Consider the following 23647-nt stretch of genomic DNA (forward strand, 5'->3'; position numbering starts at 1 on the left):
AACATGCATGTCGGTCTCCACCGACGTTGAACTACTTAAAGAGAATCAATCATAGCCAAACGACATGAGCCAAGTTCTTCGTAATTTCGTTTTTAGTTCTCCCTTTTATTTTTAATTTTTTTTTTTTTTTTTTTTTTTTTTTATGTGTTATGAAGAAATGGTGGTTGAATGAAGGAAATTATATGACAACAAAAATTTTAAAGTTAAAATCAGAAACAATTATCGGTTTTTGGTTTTTGGTTTGTGTACCATTCCATATATAAATTCTTTCACATTTGTTCTGTTGAGGGATCCCTTGTATATTTTATTTTTATTTGAAAGACACCTTGTGATGCTTATTCTGTTACTTTTCTCAACTATCCAAACTGTCTATATTTTAGTACATCATTAATAAATCATTATTGCAAAAAAATTAGAAAAATTCAAAACCACTAAAACATCTAATTCTAATGAAGAAAATAAATGAATACGATTTTTCAGAAGAAGCACTAATATGGCTACCACTTAACATATCAATCAAATGGTTCTAAATTTAGATGATTTTTAGTAAAGATGATCTTTGAAGAAAGACTTAAAATATAGACGGTTAGATCTTTGAAATGCAATATAGAGTAGACCTAAACAGAAGAAGATTGCTATTTGTAAAATGAAAAACGAAAACTAAAATGTATATAATTACCAAACTCACCATGAAAGTTTCAGGCTTCAACAAAAACTTTGCATGTTGACCAAAAAAACACAGCAAAGTCACCGATTTTTGGTTTTGGTCAAACAGCAAAGGCAGTGATTATATTCACAAGGATCATGACAACTGATGAAATTATTAAAATCACAAGGCTCATGGTATTTTCTTGTGAGAAGGCCTTTTTTCCACTTTCTTCAGATAAATGGTATAGACACAAACGTAACATCCAACAAACAGTAAACTAGCAGCTCCAAATTAGGGGAGATTCGTGGATGTATCAAACGAAGAAAGTACAAGAAGACGGAGATATATAACCCGGTTGTAGGATAGAATCTCCCGAAATTAGGCCGCCCAGTCTAATAAGATATCACAATTTAACAGTCAACTGAAACAATATGGTGATAAAGGGCGTCTATACAGACAGCACCAGCCAAATGGAACATACTATTTCAAGTTTCAAACCCTACCAGCACAGAATGAACAAACTACTGCATGTCTAAAAGACGAGAACCTGTATGATATCTGAACGGCCCCCTGTTGAAATTACTGAAGAATCCAACACATAAACAAAACAAGGACTTCCATCCAACCTCCTCGAATATTTATTCAGTAACGAGCCTTCACAAAAGTACTGTCCTCAAACAACCTATTAATTGTCGCTTCAGGTCACAAAGCAATCTTCCGGAATGACCGTTGTGCTGCATCCGTCTGCCTTCCCTAGACCAGCATCAGTAAAAGTTGCTTGCAGCCGGTCACACCCTTTTCCTTACAAGAACGCAGGAGATCAACTGCACTGAACACTGTACATACCCCCATCCTACATTGCTATTTTAAGGATCCCACAACAGAGCGTCAAAGTAAAAGCCGTCCTACATCTACATCTCCATCTTCCGGAATGACCGTTGTGCTGCATCCGTCTGCCTTCCCTAGACCAGCATCAGTAAAAGTTGCTTGCAGCCGGTCACACCCTTTTCCTTACAAGAACGCAGGAGATCAACTGCACTGAACACTGTACATACCCCCATCCTACATTGCTATTTTAAGGATCCCACAACAGAGCGTCAAAGTAAAAGCCGTCCTACATCTCCATCTTAAGAATTCCACAACAGAGCATCAAAATAAGCTCCTAAGTCGAGGAAACATATCTACTCCACCAATTCCCCCTCCTAAAATATAACAAAAGGAAGGACCGTCCCACAAGATTTGAAGGGATTACAAAGAGACGCTTGATTACAAGTTTTTCAAGAGAAGCATGAAATTAACGAAAATGAAAACATGTGATACTAAATTACTAAACTTACCCGAACCATATATATGCCCTTAAACACCCACTTTATTCGCTTAAGATGTTGCATTTTGCTCACAAGTAAAAGCACGAGTAGAAAAGAACCCAATAATTTCGCAATCCAATAGAATGTCCTGTCACATCATTTTCCTTCTCAAAATTCTGCTTCTCAGATCCCCACATGGTTTAGCATCAGCTCAGCACAGACTCTGAATTCATGTGAGCACCATTTCCCCCATCATGACTGTTAGATGCTCCTATGGGCATAGACCGCTGCGTGAAGTCCATCAACAGCTGTCTCTGATGCTCATCAGTGTGAGGAAGGCTAGCACGCAACAGCTCAACTGGCATTTCACGACCAATAGCTCTGGCAGCATCTGAGCCAATAACAGCCACATTTGGAGGGGCCTGCATTAGCAGTGACTGCATAACAGTATCATATTTATTTACACAATACTTGGTCAGAAGGCCAAAGAATTCATCAAAGGAGGCCTGCCAAAGTTGGCGATTGGTCATATTGTAGTTGCTTGCAGCATGAGGATCAGTTAAGAGTTCAGTTGCCCTCTCAAGAACTGAATTGAGGATAAGAGAGGCCCCATCTCCTGCAGGGCTTCCAAGGGGGCGAAGGGGGGGTTGCTCTGAGGAACAAACCACTGCTGCAAGACAGGCACTAAGTGCACCAAGGTCCATACCTCGAGCACATGATGAAACAACCCTTGCAAGAACACTTGTAGTTTCTGCAGCCCCTGGATCAGCAGGGTAGCTACCAAACAAGAACCTTAAATGACGAAAGATGGCCATACAGACTACTCGCATGAGCTCACCACCTGTAAATAAAAGCTGCAGGTACTTTGCCAGGAGCTTCCGGCCCTTGGGAAGTGAGACTAACCTTAGAAATACAAGATCATCCTTATGAAGCCCAACTGTGGGGCCATTGTTGCCGAGTGGGTCAACCAATTGAAGAGATCCTGCAAGTCCTTCAAGCAAGGCCTGCCGCCTACGCCTCAACTGGGTTCCACCATCTTGGAGTTGACTGAATTGCAGAAAACGATCAATGTCATCCACATCCAGGAGAAGACAAAGCCCATCCTCAATTGCAACCCTAGCACCAAGCATTGGCTCCTGTTCTAGCGGCTTCTCAGAAACCTTTTGTTCAGTGTTGCCAGGGCTAGATGAATTTGGAGGCTCAACTTCAAGAAGAGGGCGAGGCCTACGTATTGAGGAAAAGGGGACCCTCCCAAGAGCATCAACCTGGAGAAAAGCATGTGGTTCAGTATTAGCTCGTGCTCGAGGAGGAAGATCCCTTAATTGAGTTGGGCAGAAATGGTGTTTCAACTTGGCCCCAGCAGATTTTCTTGCAAGGCAAAACTGGTGGTAGTAATCATCCACATATGGGTCATTGCTGTGTGTCGCGGCTAGCTGCATTCGGAGTATATTTTCAATTTCTTCAGCTGTCATATACTTGGACCTAAATTGCGGCCACCCACCTTCTCTCCTGTGGCTACCTGTATCAAATCCATGTTGAGAAAAACGCATATTTGGTCTACCTTTCTGAGCTGATTTTGGCCTTTGATCTCCAAGATCACCCATACCGAGCATTGCTTCAAACTTGCTCATCAAGGGCGGGGATGCAGAGAGATGGGGGTTAAATAGTTGAGACTGCATTGCCGGCATATGATTAAATGGTGGCTGAACTGGATGATGCAGTCTAGGGTCCTGTGGTTGTGACTGTTGCTGATGCATCAATTGTGGAGGCATTAAACCATTCTGATGAGCTAGCTGTTGTTGCAACAAATTGTTCAGAAGACCAGGATGATCTCCATATACACCACTTTGATTGGCCCATTGCTTTTGGGGTAGGCTATTAGAGAGACCAGGGTTAAGCTGAGGCAAATTTCCCCCAAAATGTGGTCCATGAGGTAATCCATTCAGTTGAAGTTGAGAACTAGAGTAAGGAGATAGGTTTGGTGAAGATAATCCCCCTTGGGGTCCACCAGAAAGATATGGGTTCAGGTGGCTTGCTTGGCGGTTCGGCGAAGCCTGCTGAGGTCTGCCACCTGGAGGCGGATAAGAAGTGAAAGCTGATTTCGGCACCAGAATTGGTTCACTGGAAAAATGTTGATGGTGCTGCTGCTGCTGCTGCAGCTGCTGTTGTTGGGGCTCAGGATATGAAGAAGTTCTGTACAAAGGCAGCATCAACTCTGCAGGACGAGCTGAAGAATATGGGTGTGAAGACCATCGTTTCCCGTCCTCAGTACTTTCAGCATCAAGTATCTCTTCATCAATCCAGTTAGGGAAATGCTCCTGCACCCACTCAGCAGCAGATGAACCTGGAAGAAACATGTTAACATTAGAAGCTTCTATGGACATCAACGTATCAGATATATACACACACATATAAATATATATTCAATCAGTCCTCAAAGACACAACAGTGAACTCAATTCAGTGAGTCATCACTATTGGACATCAACTGATTCCAAAACACAGCATGCCTCTAGTTCAATTTTCATCAAAGCTTAAACAGAACGAAGAAAAACTTTTTGCGTCATATATAACAAAGACCCAACTTAAAGGGAACTTCTTCAATATCCTACCTATGGTTATGGCTATACTTTACAAAGTTTCAGCACAAAACCATTAAATAAGAATAAATTAATTGCGGCTGGGTTAGCACTAGCAGAAACCATTAAATAAGAATAATGTTGCTGAGTTAGCATAAAAACAAATGAAGGCTTTGCAGTCAACTGAAAAGATATTCAGTCTACAAAGAACCAGGCTTGAAGCAGGGTTTCAGCAAATTAGAAAAAAGGGATAAGCGACATATGCACTCACTTTCCCTGGATCCTCTATCACCAAAAACTCCAGCACCCCTAGGTCCACTAACATCCTTGTGTAACTGCAACCAAAAAGGTGAATTAGAACACAAACCCAAAAGTTACCTCAAAACAGTAACAACAATGGAAATGCAGCCACGAGCCATGAAACAGCCAATGAAACTTTACAGCTCAAACTTCAAACAGTACGTTGTAAGCTATTAGCTGCCAATTTCAAATTATCTACATAACTTATAAATCCACAAAAAAAATTGACAAAAAAAAAAACACTGTTAGTTCCTACTACCAGGTACGTAAATAGGCTGTGTTATTGGTATATCGTAATATAAGCACAGGCTACTTACATACTTGGTTATAGGTAATCTAAAGACAATAAGTTCAAAAATTTTAAAAAAGGCTTATGAGTCGCTGGTTTGAAACTAAAATACCATGCATCCATGCTTCCTACCAAGCAAAATTTAAAAGTACCTATAAGCACAACAGAAACAACACATTTTCAGGAACCAGCATGCCCCAACTCACAGTGCAATAAATTTTGCCCAAAACATATGACAACTGAAAAAGAATAAACCTAATGATAGAGAAACAGGTTTGGACGAAGATAAATGCTGCAGTACAAAAGAAATATCCAAGGTCAACCACAGGCAGTGCATTCCATTCATATGGCTACACTTCTGTTGATCATAAATTCATGATAAGCTAAGCTCCAGATAAACTGACTCCGCTACTTCTCGTCATGATACTATTAATCCCAATTACTAGACACAGTTCACTAAAGTAAACATAAAGGCCATAAGGTACAAAATCGTAATATTAAATTATCAAATGAAAGATTTTTTCATGTATCAACATTATTAAATCAAACGTCTTAAAAGGGCGGGAATTCAATCGCAAGAATTGAAAGACTGAGAACAAATGCAAGATGGAGGCATGCCATCTCTTCTGAGGAGCAACACACTTTTATCTTGTAGAAGAAGAAATGAGCATGCAGCTGATCATCCAGATTAAAAAAGAAAATATATCATCAAAAGGGTCCCTACATTCAGCTGCCATGATGCGCATGGAAAACCCAAAATGTAACACCATCTCCCCAAGTTCTCCCTAGCAGCCACCTTATGATCTTCAAAATCAATTCTGCTCTACCATAAAACCCAATTTCTTTTTTTTTCAGTAGGGCTATACTCCGACCACCCTCAATGAGAGCAGTCTCCACCACCAAAGATTCATCTTTTTATCAGTAGGGCTATACTCCGTCCACCGTCAGTGAGAGCTGTGTTATTGGAACCGTCCAAACTACTCACCGAACCCACCTTTAACCCCTCCTTCCCAAAACATAAAAAGAACTAATAAATAATAAGAACATTCTATCCCTACCTACATGAAGGAAACAGTAGCACCACTCTTCATGTTACATTGCATCTTAAGTTAAACATAAATTACGCATAATTCTAATCCCTGTTTTACCAAATGAACAACTGACTTGTCATAATGTTTTTAAAACTTAAATTGAAGCAGGCACTTAAGAGATGTTGAACACAGTTTTCCCACATTTCTCTTGGTTCCCAACTGAATTGTCAGAATTTTCTGCTTCACAATGCCCTCGCCCATTGTGAAACAGAAAACTAAACAGAATGAAAAAACTAATACTAAACATCAAAACTAGTTTACACGCTTCAAGTTGATCAAGAGTATTAAACAAAATGCATCTTTACCACCTGCTTCATTAAGTTTGCAGTAAACTAACCTTTTCAAAGGTTAATGATAGGTCATCAATATCAGACAGAGATATGTCACCCTGCCAATAAGAAAAAAACAGTTAGTTCCACCATTTGCAATTTTGTCTTCTGCCATTTAACACCTACGACAGAGAAAACTTAGAAATAAAAAAGAGTTTATAAATATATATATATATGAGGGGAGGAAAGAGGTAGAGAGAGAAAAGTCATGCACCAAACAGGTTGCACATGTATACTGAAGGATTATCACAAAAATCAGTGAACAAAAGGTTCAACCTCTTGTCTATTATATAGAAACTCCTCCTCATCGACTGGAGCCTCCTCTTCTTCATCTAAACCTCCCAACTCAACTTCCTCAACAGAATCTTTACCAAAAAATGCATACTGTGATGCGTCAAACACCTCTCCTGCATAAGATGAAGAACTGAAAGTCAAAAGAAGAATCAAATGATACTCCAAATAATTACATCATGAAGAAGAAAAGAGCACCTTCCAATAAAGCACCATGCATCTATTTATTCAATAAGCCAAATAACTCGTGAAAAAACTTTGCATACATTTATGTATGAATTGAAACTTTTATGTAATTAATTACATAATTAACCAAGTTAGAGCTTTCTTATTTTTAAACAGTAAATATTATTAAGTATGGGGACCTCTGGATGACTGCAGAACATTCTTTTATCTGAAAGACACACCAAGACCATATTTATATTGGCTGCCAAAAAGTATAGGCGAGCACGAGATTAGATCTTATCTTTGTCCAACAATTATTCAAATACTAAGCTGAACCACAAAGTAGTTAATGACTACATTCAAACATCGAACCGATCATACACCAAAGTGAACAGCACAGCAATCCAAACACTGTTCCATTTGGTTTTCAGTAAACAGTATCAAATTCTCGAATTCGAATTCACAGTTTAAATTTTCCATTTTTATTGTCAGTTTTCTCGGCAGCCAAACAGAACCCAGATCCAAAAACAATACGACATAACCAAAACAGTAAAGCAAATCATGAAAAACCAATAACAGAAGAATCCCAGAAGGCTAAGAGAAACGAACCTGAGGAATTAAGCTGCAAATGGTTGAGATCTTGAGGGATAGAAGAGGCAGCCTCTTGATTACTATCCCTACTCTCAAACCCCTCCATTTCCTACACTCTTCTTCTATATGCCCAGTATATATATATGTGTGTGTGTATATATAGGTATAGATATTCAAATGTAATCAAAGAACGCGAAAACTGAACAGAACCCAGTAAACTAAAACGCTAAAAAATAATCAGATACTGAATCTCCGAAGCAAAATTTGAATCTAAAAACAGAGGAGCAAAAACCCTTTTAAGCTGAAATCTGTGTGAGCTTTTTCTGCTAAGATGGTGATTGAAAAACTGGTGAGAAGATCTTTACAGTGGTTGGGGTACAGGAATCCACCATGGTTTCGGCAAAGCAGCGGTCTTTGGATGGATTTGTGAGACGATAAATAACCCTAGAGAGGCAGGCAGTTTGAGCCCCCTTTTTATTTTTGATAGGAATTTTTTGGTTTATTAAAACTGGGAATGGATCGCCAGACTTGATAAAATAAAAAAAAGGGCGGTGAGGTGACAATATTGTTATATAGATTTTTTTTTTTTCTGAAAAAGCTTAAAAAATATAATAAAATTGAAAATTAAAAGGTGGTTGTTGAAGTTGGTAGTGGAAATGCTTATCAAAATAAAGATAATAATTGGTTTGGAATAAAAAAAGGAGGATGGAATGAAGACTCTTAGATCGCGTTAATGAAGTTGTTCTCGGTTTTTTATGTGTACTTTTGCAATGTGATAATGATTATTTTTCTTAATGGTTATGATTCGTATCTGAAATGTAACCTCATAATTCTAGATTGAAAAAATTAAATATATGTATCAAATAAGCGTTTAACGAACTATCATACAATCAATTAGACCAAAAACACAAATTGATAGAATTTCAACACTTTAGAGTACAATATGAGAAAATTAACACTTGATGGCATATTTTAAAAGTCACCCTAGGGTATAAAATAACACGATAAATTAATAGTGCTTATGAGTCTAAAAGTGATCTATGAAGTGCTTTTTCATAAAAAACTTGGACGGTTAACAAAAGCTTTGATGTTTTATAATAAAGTGCTTCTAACAACAGCACTTGTAAATATAACTACTGTAAGATCTCACATCGTTTAGGAGAGTGATCCTTATATGTATATTCTCATCTCTACCTAGCACGAGGCCTGTTGGGAACTCACTGGCTTCGGGTTCCATGGGAACTCCAAAGTTAAGCGAGTAGTGCGCGAGAGCACTCCCATGATAGGTGACCCACTAAGAAGTTCTCGTGTGAGTTCCCATAAACAAAATCGTGAGGGCGTGGTCGGGGCCCAAAATGGACAATATCGTGTTACGTTGGAGTCGAGCCCGGAATGTGATGGGGGCCCGAACCAAATTGAAGCGGTGCAACATGCCTAGTCATTTGGAGGTGCTTTATGGCAAATTGCTCTAAAGAGTAAACCTATCACATAGAAGTAAGACTAGAGACAAATCAATCAATTATTTAATAACGTGTTCACTCACCTAGCAGGGCTATTAGAGCAATTCCACCCCTAAAGACTTTGTGTCAGTACCCAGCGCATTTATCCACTCAGTGAACAGTGATAGACCTCAATGAATAGTAATAGGCCAAGAGCATCTTCATCTCGAAAATTAAATAGCCTAGTCAATTTTATTAAATATTATTAATTTTTATTATAAAATAATAAAATTTAATAATTTGATTTTTAATTTCTGAGTTTCTCCCCAAAAATGCTTCTCAAAATAGAGCATGCCTACCCACCCCCCACCCCCATCTCCACCCTCCATCAAATCCCCACCTCCCCTTCATTCTCCGCTTCCTTTCCACCTCCCTATGCGGTCCGACCCGCCCCAAACTGGTTGACATCGGTGCACGGGCTCGCCAGCTCCAAACCCGCCACCTCTGGACCTACGCCCTGACCTTCAGCTGCATCGCCGAATTTGTATGTCATCGTCCTCAACAGCTTCCATGACCAGTTCATCCTCAACAGCAAGTTCCGAGTCAGCAACCTCGTCCTCGAAGGTAGCGTCGTCCAGCAGTCTTCCTCACCAGAGATGGAGTTCATCGTCACTGATTTCAGATCATGACGTCAGCCTGACGTCATTTAGGCCAGTCCCAAGGTCTGTCAATTTTGGGCTGGCATGGAGACCAGCTTGGGCTGGGTGCGGGGCAATCCCGTGGGCTGGAGAGACTTCCCTAGGTGCCGGGCCATTTTTTTAGCTATGTGTCGGCCTATCCCATCCCCAATGGAAGTGCTCTTAGAATTATTTGATTCATAAATTCACTGTTAACACATACAAAATTCAAAAGCATATTTGTGTCATATTACAATATATAATTCAATGAGAAATCGAAAGCTAGATTTACTAGGGGTAATTGATCCCATAGTCAATCTGTTCTTTACTCTATTCATGACTCATTTCATGATTTCTGCCGTTCTAGGTATAAACATGTCAAGTGTAGTTCTTTGGTTAAACTTGCTTATTGCCAAGAATAATTAACTTATTTGAAATTGCTTATTGAGGACTAAAAATATTTTAGGACAACCAATATCGCTTTCGACTATATTTAACAAAAAAGCTTGAAAGTTCTTTGTAGGAAAACACTTTAATTTTTAATAAAAATTTCAACACGTTGATAATAAAAACGCTTTTATATAATTAACTTCTACATAAGTAGTTTCAAATCAGCCCTGGATACTTGGAAAGATTGTGATATAAAGCAATGGACAAGAGGTTTTTTTTTACGGAGGTAGATTCTCTGTCCTTCCACTTCTCGTGCTCTCCTATTTCCACGTCAACATTTTATATTACTATTCATTTTTATCTTATTATATCTATAAAAAAATAATATAAAATATTGACATAACTTAACCGTAATCATACAAAATAGGAGGACACGGAAGATGGAAGACCAGAGAATCTGGCTCCTTTTTTCACATGGAACCCATCTAATTGTTGGAGGTTTGATTTTCTGATATATGGGCTCTAAAATCAAAATATATGAGGATTTTCTCGATTTTTTTAAAATAAAGATATATAAAAAAATAAAAATAAATAAAACAATTTCCGTCTCAATACACACAACACAGCGACACACAATTCCCCGCAAACAGATAAATAGAACTCTCTCTCTCTCTCTGTGGTTTTGTGGTTGCTTCGAAGCTCCAATGGCTCGAATAGGACTATGCAGTCAGCTGCTTCCGTCTCTGCTCGTTCCTCTGAAGCAGAGGAACCATCAACAGCTGATGGGCGTCATAGCCACGGGTTTCGGCAGAAGGCGGCGCTTCTCTGCTGGGTCCTCATCAAAAATTAGCATGAGCCTCAAAGCCGGCATCGTTGGCCTCCCCAATGTCGGCAAGTCCACTCTCTTCAACGCCGTCGTATGCCCCACCCAACCCTCTCTCTCTCTCTCTCTATCTCTCTCTCTCTCTCTCTCTCTCTCTATATATATATATATTATTTTTGTGTTTGGTTGCTGAGATAATGCAAGCAAGGATAACCCATCTTTCCATTTGAATTTCTTATTTTTATCAATTTATCTGTTTGTTTGTGCACAGGAAGATTGTATTTTAATTTCACTCAGAAGAAAAGATTGTATTTTCAATTTTAGACTTTTAAAGACCATATTTTTAATTTCACTCAGAAATTATACTGTATATTTATTTTTTACTCAGAAGAAAAGATCATATTTTTTATTTGTGACTGCATAGTTTGCATCAGTAGTTACTTTCCCATTTCTTCTTTTTCAGCCACATAAGAGAAAGGAGTGTTAATTTTTCGTATAAATGTATTGGCCGAATTGTCGGATGGCTGTTATATTGTGAATCTGGAATTTTGTCTGCTGTGTATTATCATAAGCAATACACAGTGTTGAAACGAAAATGGTTTTTTGTGTCTGTAGGTTGAGAATGGAAAGGCTCAAGCTGCCAACTTTCCTTTTTGTACTATAGAGCCGAATGTAGGAATTGTCGCAGTTCCAGATCCCCGTCTCAGTGTGCTTTCGGATCTCAGCAAATCTCAGCGGGCAGTTCCAGCATCTATAGAACTTGTAGATATTGCTGGCCTTGTCAAGGGTGCCAGTCAAGGGGAGGTGACATTGCATGGCTATTGCTTATTCTCTTTCCATTATCATGTTCTGATTTTAAGTTATGTTGCCAATATGTTAGAATGCATCAGCTGAATTTTGCTATTTTCATTACTTGCAGGGGTTGGGGAATAAATTTTTATCAAATATTCGTGAGGTGGACTCCATACTTCAGGTTTCAATCTCTTACTATTTGGTCATGTTCGTCTGTGATTACCATCTTTCTATCATTACTCAAAATCCCATGTTTCTTAATGGTTAGTTGCTCTTTGAGAAGAGACCATTTTGTACTTATTTGTTAAAACTCATGGCAAACAACAGTAAAGTTTACCTGAAACATTCTTATGCTCATGGATTATTATTTTATGATATTTGTATGTAAAGGGTAGCATGCAAACCAACGACTTTCAGGCCTAATGGTGCTCTCCTTAATAACAAAACAAGTTTTAAGCACAAGAGCCTAGGTTCCATACAATGACGGACATGAGAGATTACTATCCATAAAATGGGTTGGGGATGGGGAATGACATGCTGGTGCATATCAGTATGATCTAAAATCTTCTTTGCCTAGGGTGAGAAAGAAAACTAAGTCAGGACCCGAACCTGGCTGCATAATCACAAGCAATAATCTAATCTTTCAAGCACTTGTATTTTTTTATTTTATATTTGGAATTTGCTTGTCTTCTGTTTTTCATTCTGTTACTTTTTTTTTTTACCTGCTTGACTGATTTGGCTCCTCTATCTATGGTACTGCAAAAAACAAAAACAAAATCAGTTTAATAAAACCCTGTACTTTTGATTAAAAAAACTAGAAGAAAGGAAACATTGTACCGAGCTCAAGTAAAGTTGTTATTGTTTAGAGGTTTTGAAGCCTTCCCCAATTTGAATTGCAAAAACACTTTATGAGTTCGTTTTAATAAAATTGTTTTTTTTCATGTTGATACTTTGGGGACCAGCTTCTTCTTTGTGCTTTGTTTTGTATAATCATTGCATGCACTGTCATTGTTTTTTAGCATTCTCCTTTGCCAGTCTGATGGATATTGATCTTATAGAACAAATTTGATTTGAATTTAAGATAACATTTTTTTTTTCTGTAAAGAACAACCATTAAAATGTAAAGTCTTTCACAATCCTGATTTTAGTTTAGAGAAGAACCAATTTATGGAAATCATTCATATCTTTTTATCAACTACGCAGTAGTGCTTTTCATCAGTAATTTTAAGCTCCACAATATTATTGACATGTTGATTGTTGTTTCAGGTCGTTCGCTGTTTTGAAGATAACGACGTTGTTCATGTGAGTGGCAAAGTTGATCCTAATGCAGATATTGATGTTATCAACTTGGAGCTTATTTTCTCAGATCTGGACCAGGTTTGCTAATTAACATTCCTCTATAAGCTTACCATTATTCTCAAACCTTCTGATGTGGTAGATCCTGATTCCTTGTCTGTCACTTCCTTTCTGGGAACTTTCTGGTTTGCTTGTAAAATAAACCAGTTGGTCTAAAACCAATTTGATTTGAAATTGAGCATAAATGACAAGTGCCAGGACTTAAAATCGATTCATGAGCTTTTCAATTGATGATTTATGGGAAGTATTTAGGCAGTGAACTAATCGCAGTGCCTTATCCTAGCTGTATGAATAAGACAAACCCTCTACACACCCACCCATATATATGTATGCATGTATTTAATGCAAACTATATTGTTAAATGCTAATGCCATTTTCTGGTTTAAAGTTGATGATGTAGATAATTATTTTTTATGAGAACGCTATCTTGAGAATTCCTTGTCTTAACATCTTAAACTTTTTTCTTAGGGGGCCTCTATCATCTGCTATTTGTGTTTAATATTAATACCACCAGCTTGGTAAGATGGTATGAGCTGATTGAACTAAATTGTCTTATTCACAAGAAATGCAGATTGAGAAGAGAATGGAGAAGCTGAAAAAGGGAAAGGCAAAAGACTCACAAACCAAAGCTAAGGTATAGTTTTGTCCAATGCTAACTTACTGTACAGTGCACAAATATGTGCTATCATCACGCTATATCCCCTCAATATTTTTTCTCCTTTATTTCCCAAAGTGTTAAGGTTGTACAAAATCATAGACTCAGAGTTCTAATTTCAGGAGGAAACAGAAAGGTCCACCTTGGACAAAATTCAGAATGCACTGATGGATGGAAAACCAGCACGATCAGTCACTTTAACAGATTTGGAAAAAGATGCTGTGAAGCATCTTTGCTTGCTTACAATGAAACCTATTATATATGTTGCTAATGTTGCAGAATCTGATCTAGCTGAACCTGAGCTTAATCCTCACGTCAAAGAAGTGATGAATCTTGCTCCCGAGTTGCAATCTGGAGTTGTGACTATTTCTGCACAGGTTTGGTGATACATGAGAACCATAAGTATTATTGTTTGAAATTGAGCAAATTATCACAACATACCTTTCTCTCTGTTTAAAATGTTTGATAGGAATCTAGTGATGCTTTGTCTGAGACTAGCAGATCTGTGTTCGTACGTTTTTGTTTGCCTTCAATTATTATACTCAAACATGTGAACTAGGTAGTTTGCATTTGCAGGTTGAGTCTGAGCTCACTGAATTACCATATGAAGAAAGAACGGAATTTTTGGAATCTCTTGGTGTTGGTGAAAGTGGTCTCGGAAACCTTATCAGAGCAGCATATAGCGTTTTGGGGCTACGTACTTACTTTACATCCGGAGAGAAGGTTATAAGAATGAGCTTGTGAATTTTTCTGATTGTGGTTAACATTTTTCATTTTTGTTAAGAAGGGTGTTGCTATGTTGTTTACAGGAAACAAAAGCATGGACCATACTTGCAGGTGAGCTTTAGTTTTACTAAAATGTAATTTGTGTACTAAACGCATATAATTAAATACATTTGACAGGACCTTGAATGCTTCAACCAAGTGCTAGCATAGGCTATATTGTTATCTATATCATTTTTGGAAACTTGTACACATAGAATTTGTTTACTGATGATTGTAGGTTGAAAATTTTCTGTTTTGAATTGCCGTTGCCATCTTTTTTTCTTTGTATTGAAAATAAGGTCCCTTGCTGCCAGTACTTAGATAGGTTAGGAAGTTCGATGAACAAGTTCATCATATAATGTTGTTCTCTGATTCTTGTATTTGGTTGATTTAGGAATGACTGCACCTCAAGCTGCTGGGGTCATACACTCTGACTTTGAGAAAGGTTTCATTCGAGCTGAGACGGTAAGAATCATAGATAGAGGTTGTAACTCTTTCATCCACTATAGGTAATAGCTATTTTTAAATTTGATTGAACAATTGGTTTGAATCACTTAATTTGAAGTGAGCTTCAAACCATTCAATTCTACGTAAGTTTTGTTTAATGTTTAAGACAGCATATAGCAGTTAATATTCATAAACTCTTTAATCCAAATTCAAACAATGGAGTGCTAATTTTATAATTTCTTTATAAAACAGTTTAGCTATTTAGTAAAGTTTTTAATACTGTTACTAGAACAATGAAACTAAGAGATCATGTCCTTGCACATTAAAATGATCCATGGGAAATATGAAAATAATAACAATTTTTGTTCTTTATTGTTAGGTGGCTTATGATGATTTTGTCGCTGCTGGTTCGCTTGCTGCAGCAAGGGAAAGAGGAGTTGTAAGTTTTCTGCTTGTTATTAGGTTTTAATTCTCTTGTTTGCTAGTAGCAACACATATAATGCTTTCCAACTTTGGTCAAGATTATAGAGCCGTGGATTTATTTCTGGGCACTATCACTATCACACCGGTGCGAAGCAATTACAACTTGATTTACTTAAGTAAAATCTTAAACAACGTTAATAGGTCAACTCGTCCCACCCTCTATGTTTCCTACAACCAGTGCCCTTATGAGAAATGTGAATTTCTGTTTTTGACTTTTAAATTTAAGGGTTGCAGTAAGGCCAGCAAGGTATAGACACACGTTAGAAACTGTTGTCGGTGAAATGTCTCTTGTCCGTAAATATCGTTCTAGATCAAACTGAGTCACCCAATCTACTCTGATGTTTGCAGTTGAGATCTGAGGGCAAAGAGTACATTGTACAGGAAGGTGACGTGATGCTGTTTCGTTTTAACGTCTAACAAGCTCATATGGTTTCACAGAAACAGCTTATCTTCCGAAGTCGGGGGACCAACCAGATGCAGCTTACTTCACAAGATGGACGACATTGATTTACATTCAAGTCCTGAGTTTGGTATGATGAAGTATTCTTTTGTTATACGTCGAGAGTACCAAATTTTGCTTGAAGGGTAAATAGCTCAATCGACTGTTGATGTTTTGGAAACTAAGATTTTGAAATCCTACTTATTCAAGAAAGAATATGGAAATTCAACAATTAAGGGTGAATTGAATTTACTGGACTTCATTGTATTTTAGTAAACATCATTGCATTCGTAATCTTTATATAAATAGGTGATTCGGAGAACGCTTGGAGGCAATTTTTCATGCCCTGTCATGCTTCGTATCGTGTTCATAGTCTCATCTTTGAGTCCTATATGATTTCACCTGATTCCTCATGATGTCGCAAGTGAACTTATGCTCGGTTTTTTCCCCGGAGTTTAAATCAATTTCGGGGTGGGAGGCATTTTCAAAATGACATTAAAATGTACTGCAAAATAAATAAATTCTTAAGCAGTAAGCGACGAAGATCAGACGTCCCCATCAACAACTAGGAATAATTTGTCTTAAGTTCGGTCTCAAAGGGACAAGATTTAGTGATTTGGCCAAAAAGAGGAGACATTGATTTATCACTTGGCCCTGCTGCTTTAAGTACTTTTGATTATTCGATTAACGATGTTTTTGCTTCTAAGCAAGTGAAGATCCCCTTGTTGCTGCTGTATATATCCAGACTTGGAACACAAGGCTGGAGAATAAACCATTCATTATTTTCTAAAACACACACCTTGTCTGAGCAGAATTTTATGTGATTTGGTCCCACTTGCATTAATTATTTGATTATGACAAAGTGGTTATGTTTACGTGTGATGAATGACATGACACCACGACTGGAAACTAACACAAAATTGACGGATTAGTGCTAAATACAAAGAATGTGTTTGGGTTATGGTAATGTCGGTCGAAATACTAATGGTTGCTAATCCATAAGTGATCCCTGTCTAAGAGAAGAACTTGCGTGCAAATGGGGCATGCACCTGTTGTTCTTGTCTCACTTCTTCACTTGACGCATCACATAATAAGAGAGATAGAACAAAGAAGTTTTTCTGTATCTAGGGTTTATACATCTAATTTAAAAATGACGTGGATTAAATTGTTGTTGGTTTAGTTAGCCGAAATACATGCCTCTCAAATCAAACAAGGCTGATATACAATTTATGCCGGAGGTTTACTACCAATATTACCAAGATCTTTTATGATGTTAATGGTGAGCCATGTTAGACTTAATCTGAAAAACTACGCGGATTAAATTTGTGTTGATTTAATTAGTCGAAAAACATGCACCTCAAATCAAAATGAGGATGACATGTCAATCTAAATAGGAGGAGATGGAGTCATTTCAACTGGACCATGATGAGATGCTCTCAACATATTTGTTGAGTGGCCGAGCATGTTTCCGGTGTTTGTCAAGACTCTCAGCAACAACAAGCAGTTTACTGCCACTTCACACAACAATACATGACTGGTGGAATCCAGCTAGCTTATTAGGAGAAAATGAAAACAGACGTATCTGCATTTTTCATTCGTAATCAACACTTTGTCCATCCTAATTGCATTTTTAACTCCAAGGGTCCCATTCAATCATCAATTTTTCTTGCATTAATTTTATTTAAATTACGAAAGAGGGATTCGAACTGGAGTCCATAAGGGGTTCGATAAACCTTCTTTCATATAAGTAATTGATTGCTGCCCCGAAAAGGGTTTTCTCGACGGGAATGGATTGTTGCAAAAGCGTTTCACTTAGCATTTTAATTATATTGTTGTTTAATCTTTATCCAAGGGAAATTTCTTCAATGATACGTAATATTAAATGATACCAAAAACGAATGACTAAGATTGAAACAGAAAATCTAATAGTTATAGAAATCGAATTTAAAGGTTAAAACACTCGTAACATTGAATGCTTATGTCATTGAAGCCGGACTCTTAAGTGAGTTTTAGTTGTGTCCGCTATTGCTTGTGATTTATTATAGTTATCTTTGAAGTGACCAACTGAGATGATGCTTGATTAACGCTTAAATTCCTCAGCCTAGTTGAGTTTTGGTAGGTAGACTATTAGATAATTAAAATTTGGAGTAGGGTTCTCTTTCCTCTAAATTCCCTCCCCTCCAATTCTCTCCTCTCACATTTTTTTTCACTCTCTCTATAAAAAAAAAAAAAAATCACACCAAATGTTGGCGTGGGCTTAATTGTGACCTTCAAATAGGAAGAGATTGGAGGGAAACGAAATTTAGAGAGAAGAAAATCTTACTCTGAGCTTGTGCTTGCTTGTTTGTCTATTGTACCTAGGTGTGTAAAAGAAGCCCCCCCGCACCAGGCACAACATATGCATTCAGCAAAACAGATGACTTGTTTTGGTCACCCAAAAAATGTTCGGTTGCACATTTTATAGACCCCACTTGTTTTTCCAGCAGCGGAAAACAACGACTTTGCACCAACTCAACCCAATCCTCACATCTTAACTCCTACTTTTGTGATTTCATGAGTGTCTTCCAAGCCTCCTATATATTTCCCATCACCCTAATTACTTCTCCATCCAAATTAACACCCCATCTCTCTCTCTCTCTCTCTCTCTCATCGATCATAAAAAAATAAGGGTCTTTAAGGATGAAGAAGATGAATATTCTGCTAAGGAAGTGCAAGAGCTTGTCAAGGCAGCTAGGGAGATCGTCGTCGTATAGTAGCCTAAGGTCGAAATCTACGAGGGAAGCTATATTCAGGCATGAAAATCATGAGCTTCATCCTCATCATCATCACCAAACTATAATATATGTAGGAAGCACGAGGAAACGTTATGTGATTAGCTCAAAATACCTCAATCATCCGTTGTTAAATGCCTTGATCGACAAGTCATCGAAGCAAAAGCGAGGAGAGGAGGATGATATATTTGTCAACTGTGAGGTGGTTTTGTTTGATCACTTGTTGTGGATGCTGGAGAATAATGCAGAAGATCCCAGCTTTGGTAGCACTTCAGAGTCATTGGAGGAATTGGCTGCCCTCTATGTGTTCTGAATAATTAGGGCTGTTGGTGTTTGATCTGCTAATTCAAAGATCATTCCTTTGCTGCTATTGATGATTATGTTTTATTTATTTATTTTTTGTTGTAACCACAATGGCGTTTAATTTGATGGATCATGCTACTATGATTTTATTTGTGCTTGTCATGGGGTTATGATGTTGTACTCTATCAATATTCTTGAAATTCTCTCATATAAAATTAAAATAAATGTCCCTAAGTCTATTTGAAGCATGTTAAAATGATTTGTATATGCTTTTGATACTTGGGGAGTGCCCAATAGTAATAATTTGGTGCTGTTATTAGAGTGTATAATCTTTTTCTTTTTTTTTTAAATGCTTATAACAGTTTTCAAACAAATACTAAAGACCAACTCAAACGGAGATATATTAAAACTTTGATTTTTTTTTTTTTAATTTTGTTCTTCATCCAATAGATCAAATTTAAACTATTATTTACTTTTCATGATTGCAATAAGTATTTTTAAAATAAAAAATTAATAAAATGATGAAAAACAACTATTAATCACTATAGAAAACAGAAGGTATATCAGACCAATATCGAAAAATATCATGCCATAAAGGAATTGACATTTCGGTTGAAAAACATTGATGTTGTATTTTTCACGATTTTGCTTATGTGGACCTTTTGACTTCTCTTTTAGAGATGCTATAATGAGTCTCCATGCTTCTTACCATTAAGTAAGCCCTAGTGTTTTGTGTTTATTGCCCTATTAACTAAGTGGTAATGCTAGAGCCTATAAATGATGGGTGGGATAAATTTACTTCTCATATACGGATCGGATAAATTTAAGAAGATCAAATGACATAATTTAATAAATGATGTGTAAGAAGTAAAAAAGAGTGTGTTGATGACATACCCCTAAATAAAACCCTTTCTCTCTCATTTTCTTCGCCCTCGTCTCACACTCCACTTTCTCCTGCGATCATCCTCTCTACTCCTCCACTTGAAGTGTTTTTCTTATTGTCCAAATAAAGGTCTTGTGGTGGAACTTTGAATTTTTCTATTATGCATATAGATTTGAGCTCATACAACGATTCAATTGAGTTGTTGTGTTTTGGAATGTAGAAGTCAAGATATATATACACACATTGCTGCATCGGTTTGAGAGCTTTTCCACACTACTGAGGGCTTGATTCTCTTTAAGTAGAACAAGATACTTGCATTTTAATCCAATTGTCTACATACTTTTTGAAAGATAAATCAAACCAAACTGAGAACGAAATTTCTTTTGTTTTGGGTCAAAACCCCAAACCAAACCGAACTAGAACCAAGCCAGTCCAATTAATCAGGTTGTTCATGCTGGGCCGAGATCCCAAATTCACATAGTTTCGGCCCTACGAAGCTCGAAATAGAAGGTTTCTTTTTCTTCTCCGTCTGTTTTATTGAGAGATTGTCTGCTCTCCTGTGTGTTTGGTGCTCTTCTCATTCTCTTATATTTTGTGCTATTACAGTTAAGGTACGTTATTATTTTATATTAATTTTTTTATTAAGATAATAAAATATAAAATAATAAAAATATAAAATATTGACATTATTTAACAAATAAAAGAAGGTTTCATCGCAAACAGTCTGCCTTCTTTGCGGAACAAACGTGTCAGCGGACCACAAAACTAGCGGAAGAAGATCAGCACGCAAAATATTCTTTTAGTAAAAAAATTTCCCTTTATACGATCCCCTTATGAATACCAAACTTGCTGACAAAATTAAAAATTCGAACTTTCAACTCCCCGTAGCTTCTCCATTAAGCTACTCGCGATGGCCGAAGAGACAAGAGAGTATGATTTTTGAAGTTCTTGGAGCCCATTTCTAGGGTTTGCCTAATTTCCCCTTTTAGATTTTCAGGACTCCATTTTTTTTTCTTTCTATTTTTGTTGACTCGTTTTTTACTTGTGTTGCCAGTGCTGATTAAGATAGACGAAGAGAGACAAGTCGGAGCTGTCTGTCGATTCACTTCCCCGCCGTCGCGCTCGTGTTTCTGGGTAATTTTTCGTTTTAGCTGTGTATTTTTTTATTTTGCCAACTTTTGCTTATTTTCTTTATTAAAGTGGGTTTGTTTTGGATTTTGTCTATGTGGGTTGCCATTGCTTTGTTTGATAAGGGTTTTTAATTTCTTAAATATATGGGTTTTTATTAGAATTTTTTCATTTAGTATAAACCCATGTTTAGTTTTTTACTCAAATTTTGTGCAGTATTTGCAGTAATTTATCACATTTAATGGCCAATTGTGAACATGGGATTATTGCTTTTGCTGTAAAAACTATTCCTTTGATAATTATTTTTCATTAGTGTAAAGAATTGAGAAGGTGAAAGATTTTGGAAATTTAGGGTAAATCCTCTGATTTGCATATGGGGAATCTTCGACGAGATGATTTGTTTATGCATGAACCAGAATGTGAGGGAGTTATTTGTTGTTTATGGAATATATTGCTTAATTAAACCGAAAGCATATAATGTTGTGGATGAAAATCTATTAGTTAATTTTTGAACTATTGATTTTGCTTACTTGTGATGTGGGCTTTGGTGCAAACAAGATTTAGGTGGCTCAAAGTTACTTACTTTTGTTATCTCAGTGTCAAGTGAAGTAGACATGCCAGGCCTTTCAATGGATATCATTGCCGATATACTCTCTCGTCTTCCTCTCAAGTCAGTGTGCCGATTCAGGTGCATATCAAAGTCATGGCTCCGTCTAACCAGTGAACCCCACTTCACCAAAACCCATCTAGATCGGTTCCAGAAGCAGAAAATCATTTTCAGTTCTAAAAATTCGTTATTCTCCTTGGACCCTGAAGCACCTATAGATGATGATATGTTGCCCTTGGAGATTGATTTTCCGCTCAAGAACCACCCCAACACTGAGTGGGTTCATGTGTTTGGTACTTCCAATGGTTTGGTCTGCATCATGCCTCAGCCTGAAACCTTCTTTATATTCAATCCTACCACTAGAGAGTCCTTGAGAGTGCCAGATTGCCCCATTCCAAGTCATAAATGTCCTCCACAACCTCAAGAAGTAGGGTTCAATCATGCATACGGTTTTGGTTATGCTCATTCTGTTGATGATTACAAGTTTGTCACGATTGCTTATGGGTGCATGATTCTCATTTTTTCGTTGAGAAGCAATTTGTGGAAAGGGGTTCAAGACTTTCCTTACAAACATCATTTGGAGGGTTCAGGGACGTTTCTCAATGGAGCTGTCCACTGGTTATGCGGACGGCTTGAAAATGGTGGTAACTGTGTCATTGCTGCTTTTGATTTAGCGGAGGAGAAGTTCTCAGACTTGCCCACACCTACTTCTGTCACTGATTATCAGACGTTTACAACTGGCGTTCTGGGAGGGAGTCTTTGTTTACTTTACCAGCATAATAGAGAATACTCATTTTGGGTTATGAACGATTATGGGGTGAAGGAGTCGTGGACTAGAATTTTTATAGATATTCGTCTACTTCTTTGAAGCCATTATGTTACTGGAAGGATAACAAGATCTTACTGGCGAGGAGTTGGAAACAGTTACTTCTGTGCAATCCAAATGACGGGACTTGCAAAAATTTCTTGGCAAATGGCCTTCCAGATAAATTCTGTGCTGGTGTGTATGTGGAGAGCCTCATCTCTCCGAGTTATCACAAGAATTTGCAGTTGCGTCTAATTCCGATTACATTCTACACGTTTTTACTCCTAGTGAATATGAACTACTTGCTTCTTGTAACTGAGCTGAGCAAGGTTCTGACCAAGACAAGTAACTGAGCAAGTCGATCCAGTGGTTTATGAAGTCGCTCCTTGTTGACCCTTTCACTTAGTTTTGATGTAAATTCTCTGGTGATTTGATTGCGGAGTCATAAAGCAGGTCATTGTTATGTTTTCAGTTAGTCTGTTAACGACATTGTAGTTTTCGAGGTTAACGAATGACGATGACTACGATTTTATGAAGCATAAAGTCTAGATCTAGTGGTTTATGAAGTTGTTCTTTGTGTCTTGACTTTTCAATTGGGAATTCATGCCAGGTTTTGTGTCTCTTTTTGTTTGATATTGTCATTCTCCAGCCTCTACTCTTCATACATTTTATTTTCCTAGCATTTATACTAAATAAATTAGAGGAGAATCAACGATTAGAAAGTAGGCTTAATTTTTACTTTGTCTCCAAATATTCTACATAAAATCACACTTTTGCCTATCTCACTTTGCCTACGATGCTCATCATTTTGGTTTCATTTTGCTTCATTTGAAGGAGGCGTTGGTTTTGCCCCTTCGTATTTTCTGTACATTTTTTCTCTCAGAGCCAGGGAGATGATCGTCCTTCGTCCAAAACTCCAAACAGAATGAGTTGAGTTCCCAGTGCACTATAAATAAAGATAGAAATACCAAGGCACGAGCACAGAGAGAGAGAGAGAGAGAGAGAGAGAGAGAGAGAGAGAGATTGATTTTCCACTGTATTTGCAGAAGAACCCCTCGCATCAGCGCTGATAATTCCCTATATTCCTTGGGCAATCTAGCCCCTGTAGATGATGATGAAGATGTTTTGCCTTTGGAGCTTGATTTTCCACTCAAGGACAACCCCGATATCGATTGGATCAAAATGTTTGGTTCCTGTCATGGGTTGGCCCGCATTGTGCCTCAGCCAAATTCCTACTTCGTTTTCAATCCCTGCAGCACTGCAGTGTCCTTCAAAAAGCCAGATTGCCCCATCC

The 23647-nt window shown here is 37.5% G+C and overlaps 4 protein-coding genes across 7 annotated transcripts; 3 read left to right on the forward strand and 1 right to left on the reverse strand.

Annotated features, from left to right (window-relative positions):
• Positions 1-992: 992 nt before the first annotated feature.
• Positions 993-8131, reverse strand: LOC137727807 (protein PAT1 homolog). Of its 4 annotated transcripts, XR_015952238.1 has the most exons (7): positions 7956-8125; positions 7609-7913; positions 6820-6950; positions 6552-6602; positions 4806-4869; positions 1689-4300; positions 993-1478 (listed from the first exon to the last, which is right to left on the reverse strand). XR_015952238.1 is itself a non-coding variant. In XM_088677676.1 (6 exons), exons 2-6 carry the CDS (start codon positions 7694-7696, stop codon positions 2163-2165), a joined length of 2472 nt encoding a protein of 823 aa, XP_088533802.1. In that variant the 5' UTR covers positions 7697-7913; positions 7956-8131; the 3' UTR covers positions 993-2162. The 4 variants fall into 4 exon arrangements, 2 of the variants coding, with proteins under 2 accessions (XP_088533802.1, XP_068322733.2); XR_015952237.1 differs by having other exon boundaries at positions 7609-8127; XM_088677676.1 differs by having other exon boundaries at positions 993-4300; positions 7956-8131.
• A 2573-nt stretch (positions 8132-10704) lies between these two features.
• LOC137729028 (GTP-binding protein-like protein) lies at positions 10705-16178 on the forward strand. Its single transcript, XM_068467847.2, has 11 exons — positions 10705-11013; positions 11535-11723; positions 11839-11892; positions 12978-13088; positions 13639-13701; positions 13845-14099; positions 14299-14445; positions 14532-14559; positions 14882-14952; positions 15314-15373; positions 15766-16178. Exons 1-11 carry the CDS (start codon positions 10801-10803, stop codon positions 15832-15834), a joined length of 1260 nt encoding a protein of 419 aa, XP_068323948.2. The 5' UTR covers positions 10705-10800; the 3' UTR covers positions 15835-16178.
• Positions 16179-18455: 2277 nt separating this feature from the next.
• On the forward strand, positions 18456-19079 carry LOC137730262 (SAUR-like auxin-responsive protein family). Its single transcript, XM_068469320.2, has one exon. The coding sequence runs from the start codon at positions 18536-18538 to the stop codon at positions 18938-18940; it is 405 nt and encodes a 134-aa protein (XP_068325421.1). The 5' UTR covers positions 18456-18535; the 3' UTR covers positions 18941-19079.
• A 2403-nt stretch (positions 19080-21482) lies between these two features.
• LOC137729121 (F-box/kelch-repeat protein At3g06240) lies at positions 21483-22824 on the forward strand. Its single transcript, XM_068467954.2, is given in 2 exon segments — positions 21483-22393; positions 22396-22824. Coding segments are annotated over 2 exon segments (1149 nt in total). The 5' UTR covers positions 21483-21555; the 3' UTR covers positions 22707-22824.
• The last annotated feature ends 823 nt before the right edge of the window (positions 22825-23647 follow it).

This window comes from Pyrus communis, chromosome 10, assembly GCF_041283825.1.
Source record: "Pyrus communis isolate YQ-2024b chromosome 10, ASM4128382v1, whole genome shotgun sequence".
In the NCBI taxonomy this organism is placed as follows: Eukaryota; Viridiplantae; Streptophyta; class Magnoliopsida; order Rosales; family Rosaceae; genus Pyrus; species Pyrus communis.

What these genes read in the sequence shown, in the direction of transcription:
- LOC137729028 (XM_068467847.2), top strand. Translation starts at nt 10,801, where the DNA reads ATGGCTCGAATAGGACTATGCAGTCAGCTGCTTCCGTCTCTGCTCGTT. An exon ending in AGGTGGACTCCATACTTCAG is followed by an intron (nt 11,893 to 12,977) that starts GTTTCAATCTCT and finishes TTGTTGTTTCAG; the next exon opens with GTCGTTCGCTGTTTTGAAGA. An exon ending in ACTCACAAACCAAAGCTAAG is followed by an intron (nt 13,702 to 13,844) that starts GTATAGTTTTGT and finishes TTCTAATTTCAG; the next exon opens with GAGGAAACAGAAAGGTCCAC.
- LOC137730262 (XM_068469320.2), top strand. Translation starts at nt 18,536, where the DNA reads ATGAAGAAGATGAATATTCTGCTAAGGAAGTGCAAGAGCTTGTCAAGG.
- LOC137727807 (XM_088677676.1), bottom strand. Translation starts at nt 7,696, where the DNA reads ATGGAGGGGTTTGAGAGTAGGGATAGTAATCAAGAGGCTGCCTCTTCT. An exon ending in TTCTATATAATAGACAAGAG is followed by an intron (nt 6,603 to 6,819) that starts GTTGAACCTTTT and finishes TCTTATTGGCAG; the next exon opens with GGTGACATATCTCTGTCTGA. An exon ending in TGATAGAGGATCCAGGGAAA is followed by an intron (nt 4,301 to 4,805) that starts GTGAGTGCATAT and finishes TGTTTCTTCCAG; the next exon opens with GTTCATCTGCTGCTGAGTGG.